Source organism: Styela clava, chromosome 9 (assembly GCF_964204865.1).
Source record: "Styela clava chromosome 9, kaStyClav1.hap1.2, whole genome shotgun sequence".
Classification (NCBI taxonomy): Eukaryota; Metazoa; Chordata; class Ascidiacea; order Stolidobranchia; family Styelidae; genus Styela; species Styela clava.
Window position 1 is genome coordinate 2,158,359 of NC_135258.1, and position 21,387 is coordinate 2,179,745.

Sequence of the window (21,387 nt, forward strand, 5' to 3'; positions counted from 1 at the left end):
GGGACTAGCCTAGTTTTAAGAGTGAAAAAATTCAATACTCGAGACATACATTTATGGACCAGTGTCCCAAAACCAGATATTCGTCCATCAATTTAAGAAAATGGATTCAATTGAAAATGCATCATTTTAAGAGTTAAGTCCTAATGGACTTCTTTATAAGAACAGATGTCTCATACGCAGATTCTAATTATCAGATGTTCGTTCATCAACTGAAGGGTGAAGTCCCACTGGGTGTTTGTGCCTCTGATTGGTCGGCTCGACAAGTCTTCCTAAAACATAAGCGATACTTGCCTCGCTCATGAAATGCCTACAACACTGTGCAAGGTCCTAGTTCAGCGTGAAATCATCCAATATACTTCCTAACATACATCAGCTTCTGCATACAAATATATATTTCAATTCAACAGTAACATTGATTAATAAAACAATTTCTTATAAATTAATCAACTTCTATAAATTCAAAACAAAGAAATCTTAAAAAAGAAGAAAAATGTGGCCCGCGGAGAGATGCCAATTTCAAATGGTGCGCAAAAACTGGTTTTTAATTTGATTTAATTCAGTACGCTCAAATCCTGCGGTGTTGCAAAGACTATACCCGAGTCCAATTTATTGTTAATGCTAATAACGTTACAACAGCTAACACCTAACAGATAGCTTGTGCGAAGTAAACAGCGCATGTCCTAAGTGAAAATACCCAACAGTGCCTGTAATTACTAGAAAGCCTATGTTAAATAAAGGCGTGGCCGCGGTTTCACACAGTTAATTTTATCTATTCTTTCTGTATTAAAGGTTGCCCACCCCTGGGTTAGAATAAAGCTTAAAAAACAACAACTTACACTTGACAGGCATATCTACGAACTTTGCTACATACCATGCATAATGTGCGACATAAATTTTACAAACAACACAACAGTAACTAAATCTGAATAAATAATAAAGGATTCGTACCGATATGACATAAATAAATAAAAACAATAAAGGGAACACTAAGAACAGAAGGAACACTAATTAGTGCAGTGTGGCTTGATGTCTGATATTTCGATAACATAAAGAATAGCTGAAATTTACCATAGTTTTTCTGTTTGCGAAATGAATTTGTTGATCTATATTAACAAGGCTGAGGAGTCCACATTTACGACGAAACGCAAAAATTCATTAATTTGACATTCATTAATTCATTTTACAGACATTTTTACGTTCAAACATTGATTTTCTCATAGTTCATAGATAGGTGGTCCTCAATCTTTTTAAAGACCGCAAACCAATTTACTGTTTTTTACTCGCCGCGTATCACTGACAAAGCCCCTTTTTTGGGGCGGGATGGCAAAAGAAACGTGCCGTGGGAGTATTTATAATGTGGCCAAACATCCTTTATGAGGTGACACGTAACTGAACAGAAAAGGGCGATCGCTAAAAAGGACCGGCAGCACTTTAAACACCGTTCAGCGAATACATACAATATGGAAGATGAAGATAAAGCGTTGCTGGCCTAATTTAGGCAATTAATTTTTGCAGAAATCCAAAGCTGCTCGCGTACCACTAGGGGGATTTTCAAGTACTACAGGTCGAGAACCATGGTCGAAAATGAATTAGGATTAAAAATGAATTTTTTATTAGCATTGAATCAAGGTTGGACATTGGTTTCCCAGACTTCAAAGCCCAATCTCACATTATCAAAATTAAAGAGCGAAGCTAAAATAATTTATGATAAATTTCAAACTGTCATTGATTGAGCTCTTTTGAAAAAGATTGTTGAAGAATCATAGTCGATAAAATTGAAGAAAAAACAAACATTTGTTGACAAAGAAACAGTCTGGTGGCCAAAGTGTTAGACTTAATTTTGTTGCAACCTTATTCAGGGTGAAATAGACTAGGCAGTTGTCAAAATATGGAAAATTCCAGTTTTATCAAAGAATAGTGACAGGTTAGATATCGGTAGATGCTCGAAAAGAGCTAAGTGGAAAGAGTTAAACTGGAAAACATCTTTTAAAATATTTTATGGTCAAAAAAAGTCAAATCAATAACCGTAGATAAATTTTTTAAATATATTTACTTCTGCGCTATATATTGCACTTCAATTGAATAGCCTTCATTCAAAAGCATCCCTGTTGTGGGGCAGAATAGAGAATACATTCGTATCCTGAGTCGATGAGACAGCTTAGTCATAAAGAGGAAATGATTTCCATAAAAATTTATAAGATTTCTTAATCATATAGCAAATTGGGTTATCAATTTTATTCCAGGGAGAGAAAAGACGATAATACCGCATAATCGTATGCGAATCACGGCCTCCCAAAGTACGGTAAGATTTTAGAATAGAGTTGAAACAAAATGTACTTCTTTAAATAGGACGAGATTTCAATATTTAGTGGAAAGCCAAGAAGACTTAGCATATGATAAACCAATGCCAGTTAGCAGTGCACATTGGGTATGCATAGACTTTTGACAAAAGCATTAGTTCAATAGAATATGTGTGAATGAATTATAAAGGGGAATACAAGGCGATCGCTAGAAAAGCAGAAAATTTGAAGGTCAGATGAGGTCATGAATAAATGCTAGCCCACTCTATTCTTTTTCAATACGTTTTTATTTCTTTTAGGTTCTAACTTGTTCCAGGTTTTATTTGATTTATATTTTGAAACCAACACTTTCAGATTGAAAAAGTGATTATTCTTTTAAAAATTTAAAATCTGACGCAGGGACTGATAAATTTTTGACAAATTTTCAGATTTTCAAGCGACCACCTTGTATTGGAATCACTGAGTATAGGACTATAATAAATTATTCCAGAAACTACACAGCTTTGAAGCCTTGATCTTGACGAGTAGCCTCATAAACTGCCAATTCCTTTTTTTCTTTTTTCAAATTCCGCGCTTCGTATAGCTGCCGATGCTCTATTATTCTTTGCACCAAACCAGCTGTGTTCAGCGTAGATTCCGTGCCAATTAAACGAAACTTTTCTTGCTTTTTTGGTTCCGCGTATGGATCCCCACCAACTGAATCCGCATATACTTTGCTATTTCCATGAATTACAAGATTGACTTTGAAATGAGCCATGATATCTCTGGAAACCGTATAAGGGGCTCCAATCACCACCTCATCGACATGACGACATGCTAGGACACTCAAAACTCTTTCGTGAAGATTCATAATCGGGTAGTTGCTTCCACAATAGCGATTCACTTCAGTATCAGTGTGTAATCCTACGATTACGTAATCTCCGTACGTCGCTGCTTTTTCAAGAAATGTTAAATGACCGATATGGAAGCAATCAAAGGCACCAGCGACGTAGATAACCTTATCTGTGGGCTTTGCTTCACGTCCTCCTGAAAACTGCACGATTCTTTTAGTAGTTGCGAGAAATTGTGAGACGCCAGTCCAAGGGCTGTGTCCGGAAGCATCTTTTTGTATTTGATGGACTCGTTCTTTGTCTGGTAAATCTTCTCCTTCCCGTTTGTGATGAGATTTTGTGACAAGAAGCATTCGACCGACAATATCAGTCGTAGAAACACCTTGTGTACGACTGACTTCGCGATAACGACCAGCATCTTTTACTTCTTGATACGCATCACTGCCATCGGCAGTTACGGAAATATCATCGCCATGGCAAACGAAATCACAATTGTATTTGTCCAAGGTTTCAATTGTTGTGCAATAAGGGGCTCCTTCTACGATCTCGTCAACCCATTTAATTGCTCGGACCATTCTGTAGCGTTCCTCTTGGTTAAAAACAGGCGGACCTTTATGTTTCGTAATTTCCTCATCGCTATGGACACCCACAATAAGGTAGTCTCCGAGCAGCTTGGCTTGGCGAATCAAATTCGCATGACCGAAATGAACCATGTCAAAACAACCATCCACCCATACGCGAACTTGCTTCTTGCCTGAACCATTACACAATGTTTGGCTCATGTTGGTTATTATTATAATAATAAAACAATTTATAAAAATATATAAATAAAATCTGTTACAGGAATAAAATTGTGTTAGTGTGCAGCAGGACTCTTAAAATATATAGATTAGGCATTTTCACTATTGCTATAGCATTCTTGCATTATACACATAAAGGTTCACTTTCATACAGAGTTTAATTAGTCTCGCAGAAATACATTTTGTGTTAGTGTGCAGTAAGACCCTTGAAGTTGAAATACTTATTACTTATTGATTTTAATCGGTAAGTATGTTGATAGGTATTTGTCTGTTTGTCTGTTAGATGCACGCAATATCTCTTGAAAACGAGATTGAATCTGCTCCAGATTTTGCATGTGCATTCATCATATGTCGGACCAGAAGCCACTTGATTTTGGATGAATTATGTCGTATAATTAGCGAATTATTAATTAATTAGTGATGGAACTCAAGGTGTCCTTATGGAGTAAGAGCGCTGTTTTGGGGGATCCCCTAACTTTCGATCGATAAGTCTTCGGTCTCTGACCGATATTCTCGTCTTTACTCTTGCTACATCTGTGACTCCATGCACAGTAATCAGAGGAGAAGTAGCGAGGGTATTCCTAACGCTTATTACATGCACCACACACAGACGCCGTCGATACCATATATTCCAGGTTTATTCGACTTATATAAGTTTATTTTGAAAACTCCACAAATTGAAAATGGAGAATTCTGGATAGAGCGAGAAAAACCTTCAAAAAAGTTAAAAACATGATGAGTGGACTACCAACACGCATTTACAAAAGAAAAACACTGATCTTGTTAAACAAGGCTCGGGCCAAAAACTAACACACAAAAAATACGCAAATGTATTACACTTTCGGGCTGTTGCAATAAATCCAATAAAACCAATTTAATCAGATACAAAGACAACGGGTGTAGATGTAATGTAATGTGATAAGGTGACGAGAAGGGTCAAAGCCATAAAAACTACATTAATTTAGCATCAGCAGATCAGTGAAAACCTAATAAAGTGGTCCAAGATACATAGAAATTAATTCAAAACAATGCTGGTTAATTCTGTGAACAGGCACTCATAAAAACAATTATCAGAAAAAGCACTAACTGACTAATCACACGTAAATATTTATGTAATTGATGAAGCCAGTGTTCTTAAAAACAGTATACACACAAAACAAAAAAAACTAATACGCCATGAATGTGTAAAAATGTAGCAAGTTGGCCTGGTTATAGGCAGTGGTGGAATTCAGCCGGTTCGCACCGGTTCTATAGAACCGTCTCACAGAATGAGATCAGCGAACCGGTTAGCATTACTGATTACTGTCAATGTTCTGTTTGTAACAGAACCGGCTAAAAAATATGACTTTTGTGATGAAACCGTCTGACAAAAAATTTGAATCCCACAACTGGTTATATCTGTATATAGGGTAGGTATTATGTTCCATTACAAATGTTTTATGAATATATCGTAACAAAGAGATTGTTCGAATTATCATTTATTTCTCATGTAGAATTTGCAGTTTCTGCCATCAGTCTGTCAGTTGAATTTCAATTCTATATTCAATTCAATTCTCTTATTGATAGTCCTGATCCAATATATTGGATGACAGTCTGCTAAGTGAAAGATATCCTAGTGCAAAATTAACTGTTATAGAATTATTTCTGTCCCAGACAAATAACAAATATGCCAAAGCGGATTTCTCATCTTCCTACAATACCGGTACAGCTGGAATTGACACTGAAGAAACTTTGAATATGGTATCTGAATATCGATCACTACAAAAATCGATTACAGACAGGCGGTACCGGTACCGGTATCCTGTTTCTAACCTAACTAACGTTATCTATACATAAATTGTTTTATCCTTGCCTTCTGTATCATGTACATTAACTAATATGGGAACTGTTACACAATAGAGACATTACAAAGATTAATTTCGCAATATAATGAGGCGACAATTTGTTGAATAAATAAATGACTGAGAAGTGCGAAACGACCTTTGATCGAACGATAATCGGGCGGGGTTACAAAACAGCTACAAATAATATATATGCGTAAAGTAAAGGGTGAGAGAGAAAGAGAGGGATTAGGATAAGAATTTACATACGGTATTTATCCCGGGGGAGAGGTAAGCCGATAAGACGGCTTAACAATATGGCGAACCACGGCCTTTCGTCCGGTTATCATTTCATGTCGGGTATGAGATTAGTTAGTTATTTGTTCTCAGAAGCATGGACTTGATGGTGGAGGAAGCCGTTACCGACCAGCGGTTTCGTGAACCACCCTACGGCGGCGAGGAGTCCAGCAATCCTCTTGCACATAACCATCCCGCATGGGATTCGAACCTGCAAACCGATGCAGAGTAATTAGACGTGCGGTGGCGAGCGTATTCTTAACTATTAGCACGATGAGCCACACCGCCGCGCCAATTTATTGAACCCGAAGCGGATGGTTTTGTTTTTGTGTTGTATAGAGAGACAGCGAGAGAGAAAGAGATTTATTATTTTTTAACCATAAAAAAAAACATAAATACGATGGTGATAATAACAAATATAAAACAGTAGAAATAAAGTTTCTTCGGTATGGTCTGGAGGGAGCGATACGACCACGAGGTCATCAGAGTCAGCTCTCACCATGTTGAATCAATCATTTTATTTCGTCACTCAGACATAAAAACAAAACAGCACAAAAAGTAAACTGATAAACAAATGCAGAGATACCAGGAAGGCAGGCATAACTTTAAATGAAGTTAAAAAACGTAAAAGCAATTGTTGCAAAGATTTGTGGACAACTCACACGGAATAATAACAAAATTTAGGTGGATAAATTAAATGTAATAGACTTCTAACGACTTCTTCCGTCCAACTATGGTAATTGAGAGATCACCAGAATTTACTCCACATATCATATATATAAATGAAGCTGATTTTAAATATTTGAATGCAGCAAATTCTGGGTCTGGGATTCTAGATTGTGTATATCTAAATAAGTAAATAGCTGTAGGAAACATTTTGCGTTCGAAGACACCAAAAAATACCTAACAATTTATCATATGTACAAAACAAATGAAAAAAATGCATGGATGAAAGGCAGCATGGAGTTTTGAACATTGGGAATAGTGTGTAACTTTGCAAAATCACTACAAAATTTCCAAATTGATTCCATAGATGCATTTCTTTGATAAATTTGCAAACAAATATTGAACACAGTCAATCTGAATGAGAGTGCTATGCAAGTAGTGGGATCATTCTGCTTATATTCGCACCAATTGTAATATGTTCACAGTAAAAATATTTGGTACTCCTGAAGTATGCGCAACAAGTTGTCGCATAACCTGGTTCACAACCTGAGTTCAGGTTGTGCGCTATCTTGGTGGGCATACTTCAGGAGGTCCAAATATTTATGAGCGGTTATAAATTCTAGAATACTGCATCTGGGAAAAATGGAATCTCGTGAACGAGTTTAGTCTGTTCTTGAATGAAAAATGCTTTTTTGAAATTTGAGTACAAAATATGACAATATTTGGCCCACATTTTACACATGTTATTAAGGTAAAACATTTATATTCGATCTAATACAAACGGGGAGATAGCGAGCCCGGGGCAGAAAATATTTTGTAAATATTTGGTCTGATCAGGAGATTGGCTAATTCCCATGTACTATAAGACGAAAACTATGCCTTCATTGAGTCGCTCAATATAAGTGAATGAAACTAACATATCATAAATATTAAATTCAAAAAATAATTAGGCTTATGAAGTACAGGCTTGAAATATTTATTTACTGGGAATAAATAGTCACCTAATTAATTTATTTGAGGACGGTCACAGTTTTTTTTACAGGATCAAGCAAATATGAGTATTCCAATAATTTACATGCTAAAAATTTGAATAAGTATTAAATGATAATAGTATAGTAAAAATAGTATGATAAAAATAGTATTTAAGCACTGAATGCAATTAGGCTATACTGGTTAAGCATCAGTAAATGTAAGTTTTAATAAGAGTTAATATATAAAAATATGACCGTAACCGTAATAGTAACCGAACGTCTTTGATTTTGCTTTTCAATTGTAAGTTAGAATTATGCAGGAGACATCAATATGGTAATTCTGGCTCCCGACTCGAAAAATATTGCCGACCGCTAATATTTCTAAAGATTCTTGAACATTTCTGCCCCTCCTTATATATAAAAGGCATGGATTATTAGAGCTGATTATACGTCGGAATTTCAATACTTTCAGCATCTGTTTTATATACAACGGGCAAATAACGTTGTACAATGCAAAGGACTGCAAAGAAGTTGTAGAGTTTTGCACGACAGATTCCTTCACAAATCCAACGGTGGGTCTGAACAAATTCTGGTAATCATTGAGTCATTCATCTATGATCGTGAAAACAACTTTATCGCCAGTTTATACCTCGATTATTCTGGAGTTCCCCAGGGTTCAATTCTCGACTTACATTGTTCCTCTTATAAAGCTTGATCTTCCAAATAGTCTTATTTGCAATTTACTCATGATATTGCACAACACTCTATTGATGTGAAGTTCTATAAACAACTCCGCTTGGGCTTGCTAAATCTTTGGGAACGGACTTCCTCCATTTTTCATTTGAGGGAATTCTAGACGGACCAACTAGATTATACATCGCTGGGCAAGCCATCTCCACGGATTTGCGTCGGAATTCCGAACAGTCATTCTGTCGGTAATTTATATTTTCACATGTCGAAAATACGTAAGTATACTAATAGCAACGTAAAATATAAAAAATAATGTATTTCAGCGTGAAGGGAGACGCGATAAACCATCGACCAGCGTCACCTATGAAGGAGTCTAACATACAATCATAAAATACAAGAAAAAAAATCCGACCAATATTTACAAACAGAAAAACACGTCAATGAAAGTTGGATCTCTTTACAGTGGTCGACGATATTCGCTCCGCGAGTGCAAAGTTCACTTCTACAGATCCCTGATATGTTCGAACATGAGGCTTGTATGACCGTACTCAATATATTAGGCCGAGTACATGAAAGAAAATCAAAAATTGAATATGATTGACTCTCAATTTGAGTCTCAGCGAATTCTTTCCCTTCGACAAAATATGCGTCAATGTGCTTTATTTACAGATATTGTAATAGAAAATAGACCATGTTCTACTCAACTTGAGAAATAAAAACGCTTTCAGTCTTTTAGCCGCATAACTGAAATCGTATGCCGAAAGATAGATGGATTTTATATCGATGTCTTCACAAAAATCAAAAAATGCAAAGATAATGAAAATGCGAAGAATCTGTAAAGTGAATAAAACCTAAATACGAGAATATCGGTCGGAGACCGAAGACTTATCGATCGAGCGATAATTAATTAATTAATAACTCGCTAATTATACGACATAATCAACCCAAAATCGATAGGCTTCTGGTAAGAGATATGATGCATGCACATGCAATATTTGGAGCAGATTCAACCTCGGGTTCGTGAGATATCGCGTTCATCTAACAGACACACAGACACACGGACACACGGACACACGGACACACGGACACACGGACACACGGACACACAGGACACACAGGACACACAGGACACACAGGACACACAGGACACACAGGATACACAGGACACACAGGACACACAGGACACACAGACAGACAGACAGACAGACAGACAGACAGACAGACAGACAGACAGACTAATACCTATCAACATACTTACCGATCTTAAGATCGATAAGTAATAAGTTCACAAAAAATCTTAGCAAACAAACATGAATACAGATGATTGGTCCTTATTCAGGCGTCTCGCTTTGCAATATGATTAAATGCAATTTACTAACAATCACAACTGGACAGCCGCAGTACATTTGAGAAGGCATGTATATAAACAATCGATACAATTAGTTCTAAATTAAATGTGCAAGCATATCATTGAGTTCGTATTATAATATCGACTACATCATCTTGACAAAAATGTAAAAATCGACTTGAGTTCTCGGATATTACGTTAAGGCATTTGAATGTTTTATATCAGTACGATTTGCAAAAAGACTTGTCCAAACTCAATTAACTTTGCTTGAACTTATCTTCTGTGATCTGTTGTTGTTTTCATTTGATTCCATGTTTTGATTTATTAGTCCTGTGATTTTAAATTTACTCGTTGACGCTGATTTGGTTTATGCGACGCAAATTCACCTAGTGGGACATTTAATGTTTTGTGCTTGCTTTAATACAACCAAATTACTTCAATCCAAAAAACTTCATTTATGACAAATTCACAACTTCATAGCAGTTTTTCTGATAATATTAAACCGTAAACTGAATTACAACTGCCGATATCCACCAACGTGTAATTCTACGCTTTAATTCCTCATTGTCTCAGTTACTCTTGACAAATCAGTGGTCGCCGTATATGTATCTAAGTATAAGTTTATTTCGATCTCCCCTAAAATAAAAAAAATACACGAAACAAACAGTGAACACAAAAAACATAAGAATGAACACACAGAATAATGGGGAATATCGGGACAACAAGCAAATCCTTTAGTAAGGTTTAAAACACGCAGAAATGCATGTGTCTCTTCACCCATTTCACGCACACAAACATATTACAAAATAAAAACACGAACGTATGTAGTTCGGGCGTCGTCTAACTTATGTAACAAACAAACTGCAAGTGCGGTAGATTCCAAAGTGTTTACATCGAACGGACATGATTGGCTTGTGTCTATGTATCGTTTCGAATTTGTTTACATTAGCCCCTTGAAGCGAACAGATAATTTGAATGGCGTAATCGTAAACAATTGCTAAATAGGCCTAGGTGAAAACAGTGTTAGCAAAAGTAACAAGTGAGCTATGCTCAAATATATGGACACGTAGCGCCACCCAGTAGCAATAATTTTGATGACGTCATAGCGAAAAAAAAAGTAATAGCCTTCTGGAGAAAAATTTTATCTTTAACCACTGAAAATATCAAAGCAATTGGTCCAGTATTCGAAGAGAAAAGCGATTTTTTAAAAATGGAGACGAAGACAAGTAACAATAAATATAACAACAAAATTTTGAAACGATCGTTATGGCCACTAAACGTGTCCAATAAATGAATTACAATGTCTTCATATGGAATTCTTCATCATAAATAAAATCCGACGTGGTGCTGTGCTTTAGTGTATGAGGTGCAATGTAGTTTTACATAAAATGCCTGGTCATTTATCTTCCTTAGTTTTTTGCGATGCAAGTACGTAAAATTGGGCTGACACTTCAGGCAGTCTTCATTATCCTATTCTTTCGTTGTCCATCATTTAGAATGTTAACAGTTTCTTACTTTTCTATTTCATTTGTTTCCAGGTCCAATGCCGGCAACCAAGTGGTTATCATTGCTCAGATGTGAATCTACCTTATTTACGTTTGATTGCGCGTGACCTTTCCCCCGAGAAATTCGTCATATAGCGTTGTCTCTGAATATACATATTACAAGACTTTCCACTTTATGGAATTCACATTTTTTCGAACATTTCCTCGACAGATCGACTTGAATTGTTCTATTGCCTTGCTCTGAGCCAGTCACTCTAGATGTCGCTAACGAGTCAAAATGATCAGAAAGTTGCCACAAATAACACTAGGTTGCTGTTAGTAGGGGGTTTGTTCGTCGTTATTAACTACCTACGCTAAGCAATTATCGCAGGGAGGGAGGTTCAAGAAAACCAAGAGTAAAGAGCATTGAATTGAATACTGTTCAGTCATTTTGAAAGATAAAATAGATAGATGGATACATAAAAGAGAAAACACAAAAGACGAACACACAGTGCGAAATATATTAGGTAAGTTACATACCTAAGTAATTAACATCAAATGAGATTTAGACATGTTACCCATAAGTACTACATTGGTCCTTTCTCTTCTGACAGAGGATATAAAGTGAAAACAAGATGAGATCTATTAGATCTATCAGCTTGTGATTTATGAATTGATTTAGGCTTTAATTTTAAAATGGACAAGTTGAATTTATGTGAGTGTTGTTTTATATTGTTTATTTTACTTTTATCTTCTCTGTAATTATAAATTTCAATAAGTCGTTTCTCTTCTTGGATTTTCTATAATTACTGGCAAGGCAGAAGCAAGACTTAATGACTTTATGAAAAAGCAGATTTTTCAATTCATGACACGCAACCAACATAGACAGGCATTAATTTGTATTCTTAATTGTATATGTATTAAATGTATGTATATCCAATTATATTGTCCTATTTGTATCTGAATATGACATGATAAGTAATTACTCTGTGCATTATAGAAAGACCTAATCTAACTGTGATGTGAAAAGAGAGTAAACCAAGAAACATTTTAGGTTTGTTTGATGCAAGTATACACATCTGTGGTTACATAAAAGTAAAAAGTTTATATATTTATAATATATATAGATGTTTCTGACCGAAAGCAAACTTTTTATTAAGCAAACTGAAAGAATTGTTCAAATTTATGTTGTGACTGCTAATCTTTTACATCAAGTTTTATATCACATTTTGTTTCTTGTATTGTTTCTAATTGTATACTACTGTACTACCTGTAGCTAGACAACACATTTTTTATTGTGTTGACAAATGTTTAGGAGGATTTTACAGGCAGTTTATTCTGAACTATCTGTTGTAAATGAGATATTCTGCAGTATAAAAAAAACAGTGATAGTACTTGTATATTTATTTATATGTGATATATCAACATATGAACAATTACTTAAAGGGAGACTTTACGCAAGCATGCTTTGTAGTCTGGACTTTGAAGTCTGGACTGATGATTTTTTTTGTTTATGCTTTGAGTTTGTTAATAGACAAGGCGTGTGTAACTTACATGTGGTAACAGCTAGTTGATTATTTAGTACCAATATTACTGTCTACTCTGCTCTAGTAACGTAAAGTTAACCTGCTTTTACGTTAGCCAATTCAAAATCCTGACTCCCCCACTGAGCATTTGTGAAGTAACAAAGAGTAGGCCTATATGTCAAGCAGATATATTGTAAAGCAGGTCTTCCCAAACCGCTACCCGCGGGCCAAATCCGGCCTGTGTAATGATTTAAAATGGCCCGCTGAGCTTAAGTGAAATAGTGTTATACAGTTTTGTTACTACCTTTTTGCAATGTAGATACCGCCAGTTATTATGTTATTATCACAGTTTAGGCATGTGTTTGTCGTAGGAATTCAATTATATCGGTATCCAGTATGTTCTCCAGCTTTTCATTTTATGGGGGGGGTGTTCCCGAAATTAGCGGGTGGTAAAAATTTTGCAACTTTTGAGCGTTTTCCGTCTAATTTCAGTCAGAAACATATGTAACTAATACAAAATTATGTCGCAAATTTGAATAAGTCATGCGGTATATGTGCCAATCGAAAAAGTTGCAATATATGGTTTAATTTCGAAAGGAGGGAAAAAGTAAACAAACAATAACAAATTTCATATTTTATATGACAAATGACAATGATCTGGAGACTGAGAATAATTGCAATTACGCCAAAGTTAATAGGTAAAAATTCTTCCTGTAATCAAACTTGCCCCTAAGTTTAGTGAAACCTAAAACTTTATTTTATAATACTCGAGTTTGGCGAAAAAGCACTTACCGTAACTTTAATACTGCAAAGATATGGAATGTACATTTTCGCAATTAACAATGAACGATACAACTGGATCTGAAATCCTGTCTCAACTAGTGTTTAATTGTCAACGAAAGAATTACTCCTGCCTATTCGAGAAATTTTCTTTGAATTAAGAAATGACAGAACGCTAGGACTGAAATTCAGCAAAATACAAGTTTTGGCAAGTTTTATAAGTGTGCCACAAGTTAAAAAAAGTTGCGGAGCACTGTGGTAGAACAAACAAATTATCATTCTAGTCCTTTGTCCAGTTTTTGATGATCGTCTAAACTAGGGGTCAGCAGCCTACGGCGCTTCACTGAATTATAGTAACAAGCTGTTTTGACAATTTTATACTTTATGTAACAAAATTTATTTTGAGACATGTCTAGACTAAATTATAGTATAAGCCTATAATTTAGTTATATTAAGACAAAAGGCAGAAAAGTTGATGCAAATGGTTCAATGGCGCAAAAAATATTCAAATGGTCAGTCTTCGCGCGCTACTTAAAATTTAACTTCTGATCTGTGTGAAAAAATGTGATTCATTGGTCATCCGTTCGGTTTTTAACTTTCTAAAAATATGTGCGGACAGCCAATGACTTGCAAGCTTTAATTTTGACACACAAGCAACAAAAGGTTGCTGACCCCTAATCTAAACTGTGAATAACCAGTGATGTTTAAATTTACCACTATTCAGAAATATCAATCTTTTCTATAGGTTTACCCCTTCCAAAGTATGAATGAATTTTCTGGAATATGTAAATATTATGTAGAATGGCGTTCTAATAGAAGTATAGTATTTTAATATACGGTCAAAGCAGAGAGTGTTGTGAACATTCCTCACGACTGTAATCAGTTATATTTAGATTCAAAATATGAATAGATTTTAGAAATTAGATTTTATATCAAGTTTTATTAACCATGGAATATTCCGAGAAACGTAAACTTGACAGAGTGTCTAGCATTTAACAAAGATTGGATACCGAAGTAATTTTTTACAAAGGTTGGCAACAAAGGAGTACGTTTACTGTGTGGTCAAAGTGTTGCGGTGCTAAAAGAGTACAACACTAGTCGTCAATATGTGACGAAACACGGAAACGTGATTTATAATTTTCTTAATTTCATTAGCGAATAAATATGTGATTAAGACATTTAATACTATTCACAAAATAATCTGGCCCGCCGAGGTCTTCATTTTCCTACATCTGGCCCGCTGACTTGAGAAGTTGCCCACCCGAGGTCTAGATCAAGGTGAAAAAGATTTATTCCCAAGTTTTGCGACTTACTTCTGTTATTGAGGGACTGGGATACACATCTTTAAGGCACTCCAAAAGTGTTTGTACCAAGATGATGCACAACCTGAACAATCTTAACTTCGTATACACACTATGTTCTGGTTGTGCGCCATCTTGGTACAAATACTTCGGGGAGCACCCCTTTTACTGCTACATTATTTTGAGCTGATACTTTACTTTGACTCCAACTATAATCAGCTTGGCAATATGTTTTCAATAGAATCTTACTTTTACTTTTTATTCACGATTAGCAAACCTATCTATTTGGCGGTGACAACCATTACAAAATTATCAATAGGGTGTGGCAAATAATTTTTTTCTTTTCTAGTATTTTTTTTGTTTACTGTATAGTATACCCTAAATTTATCACGTTTTATTTATAATTAAATAATTTCTTAGTGGATGTGTGTGTGTGTTTGTGGTGGCTGGTGGGTGCATGTGAGCGTGTGTGAAATAACTTAATAATTTTAGGTGTGTAAACACTAAACACGTACCTTTTCTTCTTGGCAAAACCTTCCATCTTATATTCTGTACGTTATAAACATTATCTAAGGTTTCGTTTGCTCTCCTGATTTCATAATCAGTTTTTGGACACGTAGTGGACGTAATGATCGTTTTAATATTATGTTGTTCTTAGACTTGTTGTTGTTCTTTGACACGTTTTGAAGAAATCGCTTTTCTCTTCGAATACTGGACCAATTGCTTTGAAATTTTCAGTGGTTGAAGATAAAATTTTTCTCCAGAAGGCTATTACTTTTTTTTTTCGCTGTGACGTCATCAAAATTATTGCCACTTGCTGGCGCTACATGTCTATATATTTGGGCGTAGCTCTCTTGTTATTTATTTGTTTTTATCTGTCAGGTGTATTGTTACGCTGATTATGGAGTCGAAATGAACAATTTATTCGTAACATGGCATGGAATGAGAATTTCACATTTTCAGTTTATTTAAGAAATGTCCTGTAAATGAAACTCTAAGCGACTTTCAAGCCAATATTACCCATAAACAAGAAATGTTTTTACCATAATCCAGTCAACAAATTAGATGTTGTTTAATAAAGAGCAAACTAGTTGTTTTCACTAACTTGTTATTCCAAGACGTACCAGTCAATATGAGAACTTTAATTACATTGTGAACAGATGTTAGTGTTTTATCATAACTTGTGTAATAATAAACGTTAGTCTACTCTAGTTCTATACAGGCATAGTTGGCAGATTTAAAATTCTATGGCCGGACATGAACAACACTAAAACATGGATTGACATCAATGTCTCATAGCCGCTTTTTGAGTCATGTGTTAACACAGCGTGATATCATAAAGCTAGCAAGCTCAGTGCTACCCAGTATTTTAAATATTGCAAATACGTCTGGCATTGAACCTAACATTCACTGCCTTGTTGAAGCACACTAAAAAATACACTCATCTTGGTCATCACATTGAAAGCAATATTTGTATTATGCTTTGTTTTATTTAAATCTTCTATAATTAGGCCAATGTTACTGTATATGTCCCTATAGGTCACTGATGTCTTAAAATAAGAGTATCTGTTTCGCATATTCAACTCTTTTATTAGAAATATTGAGAATAAACTTTTCGATTTTTGTCCAACTATCGTGATCATATAACCCAGGAATAACCAGCCATACTTGAACAATATGTATACATGCTCATCCTGTGTTTCCATTACATTTGAACCCGCGTACAGTAGAACCCAAGTACATTTGAACCAAGTACATCTGAACCCACGACAATTGCACCTGAATGCTATTGCACCCATGGAGATTTTTTTTGTTTTACGGATATTTGAACCCATACTAACCCTAACCCATGGGTTTTAGCACCCGCATATAGATTGAACCTGCGGATATACACACGGGTTCAAATGTACACAGTTCAAATGTACGTGGGTTCAAATGTACGGTCACCTCATCCTGTTAGTGTTCAAATCCTCTAGGATTGGATTGAGTTGTCTGAAATACTTAAATCTGGCATGGACAGTGATATAATTGAAGTAATTCATAGATGAGCTAAACTTGATTAATAAAATATTCAACTCAACTATACAAAATGTGTTGGTATGTAGCCCATTTCAATTTAATCTGAACAACACATGGAATGAGAATTTCACAATTTCAGTTCATTCACAAAATGTCAAATAAAAGAAACTCAAGACAAGTTTGAAGTCAGCGTCAACCATTTTACATCAACAAATTTTTTTTACCATCAAGCAACATATTAGATAGTGTTGTGTAATATAGAGCGAAGGAGTGGTTTTCACTAGCTCGTTATTCCAGGACGTACCAGTCAATATGAACACTTCAAATGCATTGCAACAAATGTTAGTGTTTTTTTTTAATAATCTTCTATAGTTAGGGCCAATGTTACTATATATGTCTCTGTAGGTCACTGATGTCTTGAAAATATCTGGTTCGCATCTTTAACTCTCAACTCCAGAGTAAACAACAAAGAAATTTTGTTTTTTTGTCCAACTTTTGTGATCATCTACACCAGAAATAACCAGCTATACTTGATCAGGATTCAAACATACTAATCCTGTTATGTGTTCAAATCTTCTATAGTTAGGCCAATGTTACTGTACATGTCTCTGTAGGCCACTGATGTCTTGAAATAAAAGTGTCTGGTTCGCATATTTAACTCTCAACTCCACGGAGTAAATAAAAGTAAAATTTTGATTTTTTGTCCAAATTTCGTGATCATCTACACCAAAAATAACCAGCCATACATGAACAATATTCAAACATACTAATCCTGTTAGTTACTATCCTGTGTAATGTTAGCGTTCAAATCTTCTAGGATTTGAATGAATTGTCTGAAATACTTATATATGTCTGGCATGGACAGTGTTATAATTGAAGTAAATCATGGATGGGCCAAATTTGATAAATCAAATATTCAACTCAACTATACAAAATGTGTTGATATGTAGCCCATTTCAATTTAATCTGAACACAGCATGCAATGAGAATATAACATATTCAGTTTATTTAGGAAATGTGTTATGAATGAAACTCAAAGCGGGTTTTAAGCCAGCCTCAACCATTTTACATAAACCAAAGATTTTTTACCATTATCCAAGCAACATATTAGATAGTATTGTGTAATATAGAGCAAAGAAGTTGTTTTCACTAGCTTGTTATTCCAAGACGTACCAGTCAATATGAGCACTTCAAATGCATTGCAACAAATGTTAGTGTTTTATCATAAATTGTGTAATAATAAACGTTAGTCTACTCTAGTTCTATACAGGCATAGATGGCAGATTTAATATTCTTTGGCCAGACATGAACAACACTAAAACATGGATTGACATCAATGTCTCATACTTGGTATATGCCAACTACTGTATCCATTATGGAATGTCTTCACCCTTTAGAGTCTCAGAAGAGTTTGCCTTTTTCTTGCTTGTGCTCACATTTGAATGTTTTGCCCCAAACTACTGGCTGACTGACTACAGTAATCGAAGCGTGAATTTTGCTGTATAATTTTGATAAGTTGCTCCTTAAGTCATGTGCTAACACAACGTGATATCATAAAGCTAGTCAGCTCAGTGCTAACCAATATTTCAAATATTGCAAATACGTCTGGCATTGAACCTGACATTCAAGGCCTTGTTAAAGCGCATTAAAAAGAATTCACTCATCTAATTGAAATCACATTGAAAATAATATTTGTATTACGCTTTGTTTTATTTGAATATGTAGGGCTAATTTTAATAATCTCCTATAGTTAGGGCCAATGTTACTGTATATGGCCTTATAGGTCACTGATGTTTTAAAATAAAAGCATATTCAACCTTCAACTCCAGAAATATTAAAAATAAAATTTTTGATTTTCGTCCAACTTTTGTGATCATCTACACCAGATATAACCAGCCATACTTGAACAATATCCAAACATAGTAATTGTGTTGGTGTTCAAATCTTTTAGAATTCAATTGAATTTGATAAATCTGGGATGGACAGTGTCAATGTTCCCTCTAATTTTTTGTAGTATGTGTGCGCAGAAATTTTGGTATGTGCGCACTTTTTTGGAAATAACTAATATTTGTGCAAAAACCAATGAAGAAATTTAGGCGTTCTAACCGGGTAATAAGTGGGCCAACAACAGACTTTCTCAATCTGCCAACGGAGCACATTGTTACATTACATCGAAATACGTCTGTGCGCAGTAAATCTATGCGTGTGCGCACCCTCTGAAAGCTGTGTGCGCGCGCACACGCGCACACCTTAGAGGGAACACTGGACAGTGTTATAATAGCTGTAAATCATAGATGGGCCAAATTTGATAAATGAACAATGCAACTATACCGAATGTGTTGATATATAGCGCATTTCAATTTAATCTGAACATGGCATGCAATGAGAATTTCACATTTTCGGTTTATTTAAGAAATATCACATGAATAGAACTCGAAACGAGTTTAAGCCAGCGTCAACATTCTTACATACACGAAAAATGTTTTTACCATCATCCAGGCAACAGTTTTGCGTAATATAGAGGAAAGTATTTGTTTTGTGGGATTGTCATAGCAAGGAATGGGCAATTCAAAATACCGAATCCGAATGATTCGAAATATAGAGTATTCAAATCCAAAAGCATCCGATAACAGGTTTCGGTTTCCGCATGTTTGGCGCCGAGTATTAATTATTGGATTTCGTTTTTCCAATATATTATTATCCAAATAGGGCCGTTCTTTCTCGCGTTGGAATGCTACGCGCTACTTGTGTTTTCTCTCAAAGAACCCGTTAAAGCGACATACATTAGACAAGGTAATATCACTCGACATATTCAGAATTATAAGAAGACGGCGATAAACACCACACGGTGATGACTTGTTATTGCACAATTTTTATGTTTCCCACTTTACAGTCTAGTTAACATATAATAGTTATTGGTGCCGACTTACTGGAGATATCCTGATTACCATGCTTTATTTTACATTAATTGAAAGATTTTTCACGGCCTATGATTTCTTTTGCAAAAAATGATGTAAACCGGAAGCCAGGCGTTAAATGTTATAATATTGTTTGCGATAAATTTCGATCAAATATTATTTGTGCATAATTTGAATACTTATATGACATCTTTCTCCAAAAGTACAAAGTCTTCGAGAAAACAAAAGTTATATCGCAAAACATGGCACAATTATTTTGCATTCCCAAGAGATTGCATTTTTTTCAAAACCAAGTTGGCGATCCTATCGTCCAATATTGACACACGTTTGGTCGAGTATATGTGGTATTATAAAAATAACAACACGAGGGGTTATTCTTGCGGGATATCTTTTAATATCATTTATCAAAAACAAAATCGCAATGTAGAATATTACCAGATTTACAAATATACAAAATATATGAAAATCGATATCCACTTACTTATAAATAACACATTTTTATTTAAAAAAAACTTCCTCAGGTCATTGAACATTTCCCTCTCTCACAAGTTTAAGATTAATAATTCGAAACGTGTAAGAGAGAGATTCTTGCTATCGATTCGGTCAAAAAAAATTAATTCGCTTTATCGACTAGGTCTTATTTTGAAGGGAGGGCTTTTATTAAAAATCATTTTTAACATTCAGGCTGATACTCAGGCTTATTTCCTGGAAAACACGGCATATTCCGATAAGAAGTTAGGAACAGGAAAATCAAGATTTTGCTATGGAAAATTAATCTTTCGATGTTATTGAATACAAAATCACGATTACGGCAACTTTTTTTTACGAGTCTTGCTCGCACAGAATAAAACGTCGGCCCATAATTGATAATATTTGATACTGGGTAAATTTAATAATTTACACAATAATTAACGTGTTACCTACGAAGTGCAGTAATTATTTAACAAATATTATTGTAACAATTATTTAAAGATGCTTCACATTTAGTTTTTGTATCTTGCCAGTTTACTATTGAAATACAAAATGCAAGTCCTAAATTAGTAATAACACGTTTTGAGAAACGCCCGTGTTGTGACTTGTGAGAGACGCTCAGACGTCGACGGGTCGATAGAGGTAAAATGATTTTGGGATCATCGCTCTCGGTGTGTGTGCCAATGCGCTCAGGCATACACACACACACACGCGTAGTATGATATAGCTCAGCGTATTTCCGCTCCTAGAGCTGTTTTCGTTTATACAACTACATTCCAGAGGGAGTGCATTGCCGCATACCTTCGTATAACGAATACTATTTTACGAAAAAAGGGAATGTTGTTTCTACGCTTGGATAAACATTAGTTGTACTACGGATTGCCCAATATCAGTTTTAAAGTAAGCGCTGGTTTTCAAATAAAATGAATATTTTAGCTCAAGCACAAAACGCGGTTGGCGATGTACAGAGCGGAATCGTGTCAATCGGTCATTAATTTTGGCTGATGTGCTTGCTAATTATATTCTCGGAGTCAAAATGACCAAATTCCTCTACTTTTTAGCCAAATATATTTAACACATATTATTTGCTTAACCATCTTTGATGTAAATCGCAGGGATGGCCAATACCAAATAATTCACTATTTCGAATACATTCGAAAATAAAA

General features: G+C 35.1%; 1 protein-coding gene across 1 annotated transcript; it reads right to left on the bottom strand.

The window, feature by feature from the left end:
* Positions 1 to 356: 356 nt before the first annotated feature.
* On the bottom strand, positions 357 to 3,980 carry LOC120339346 (ethanolamine-phosphate cytidylyltransferase-like). The gene has a single exon (XM_039407451.2). The coding sequence runs from the start codon at positions 3,910 to 3,912 to the stop codon at positions 2,794 to 2,796; it is 1,119 nt and encodes a 372-aa protein (XP_039263385.2). The 5' UTR covers positions 3,913 to 3,980; the 3' UTR covers positions 357 to 2,793.
* Positions 3,981 to 21,387: the final 17,407 nt, after the last annotated feature.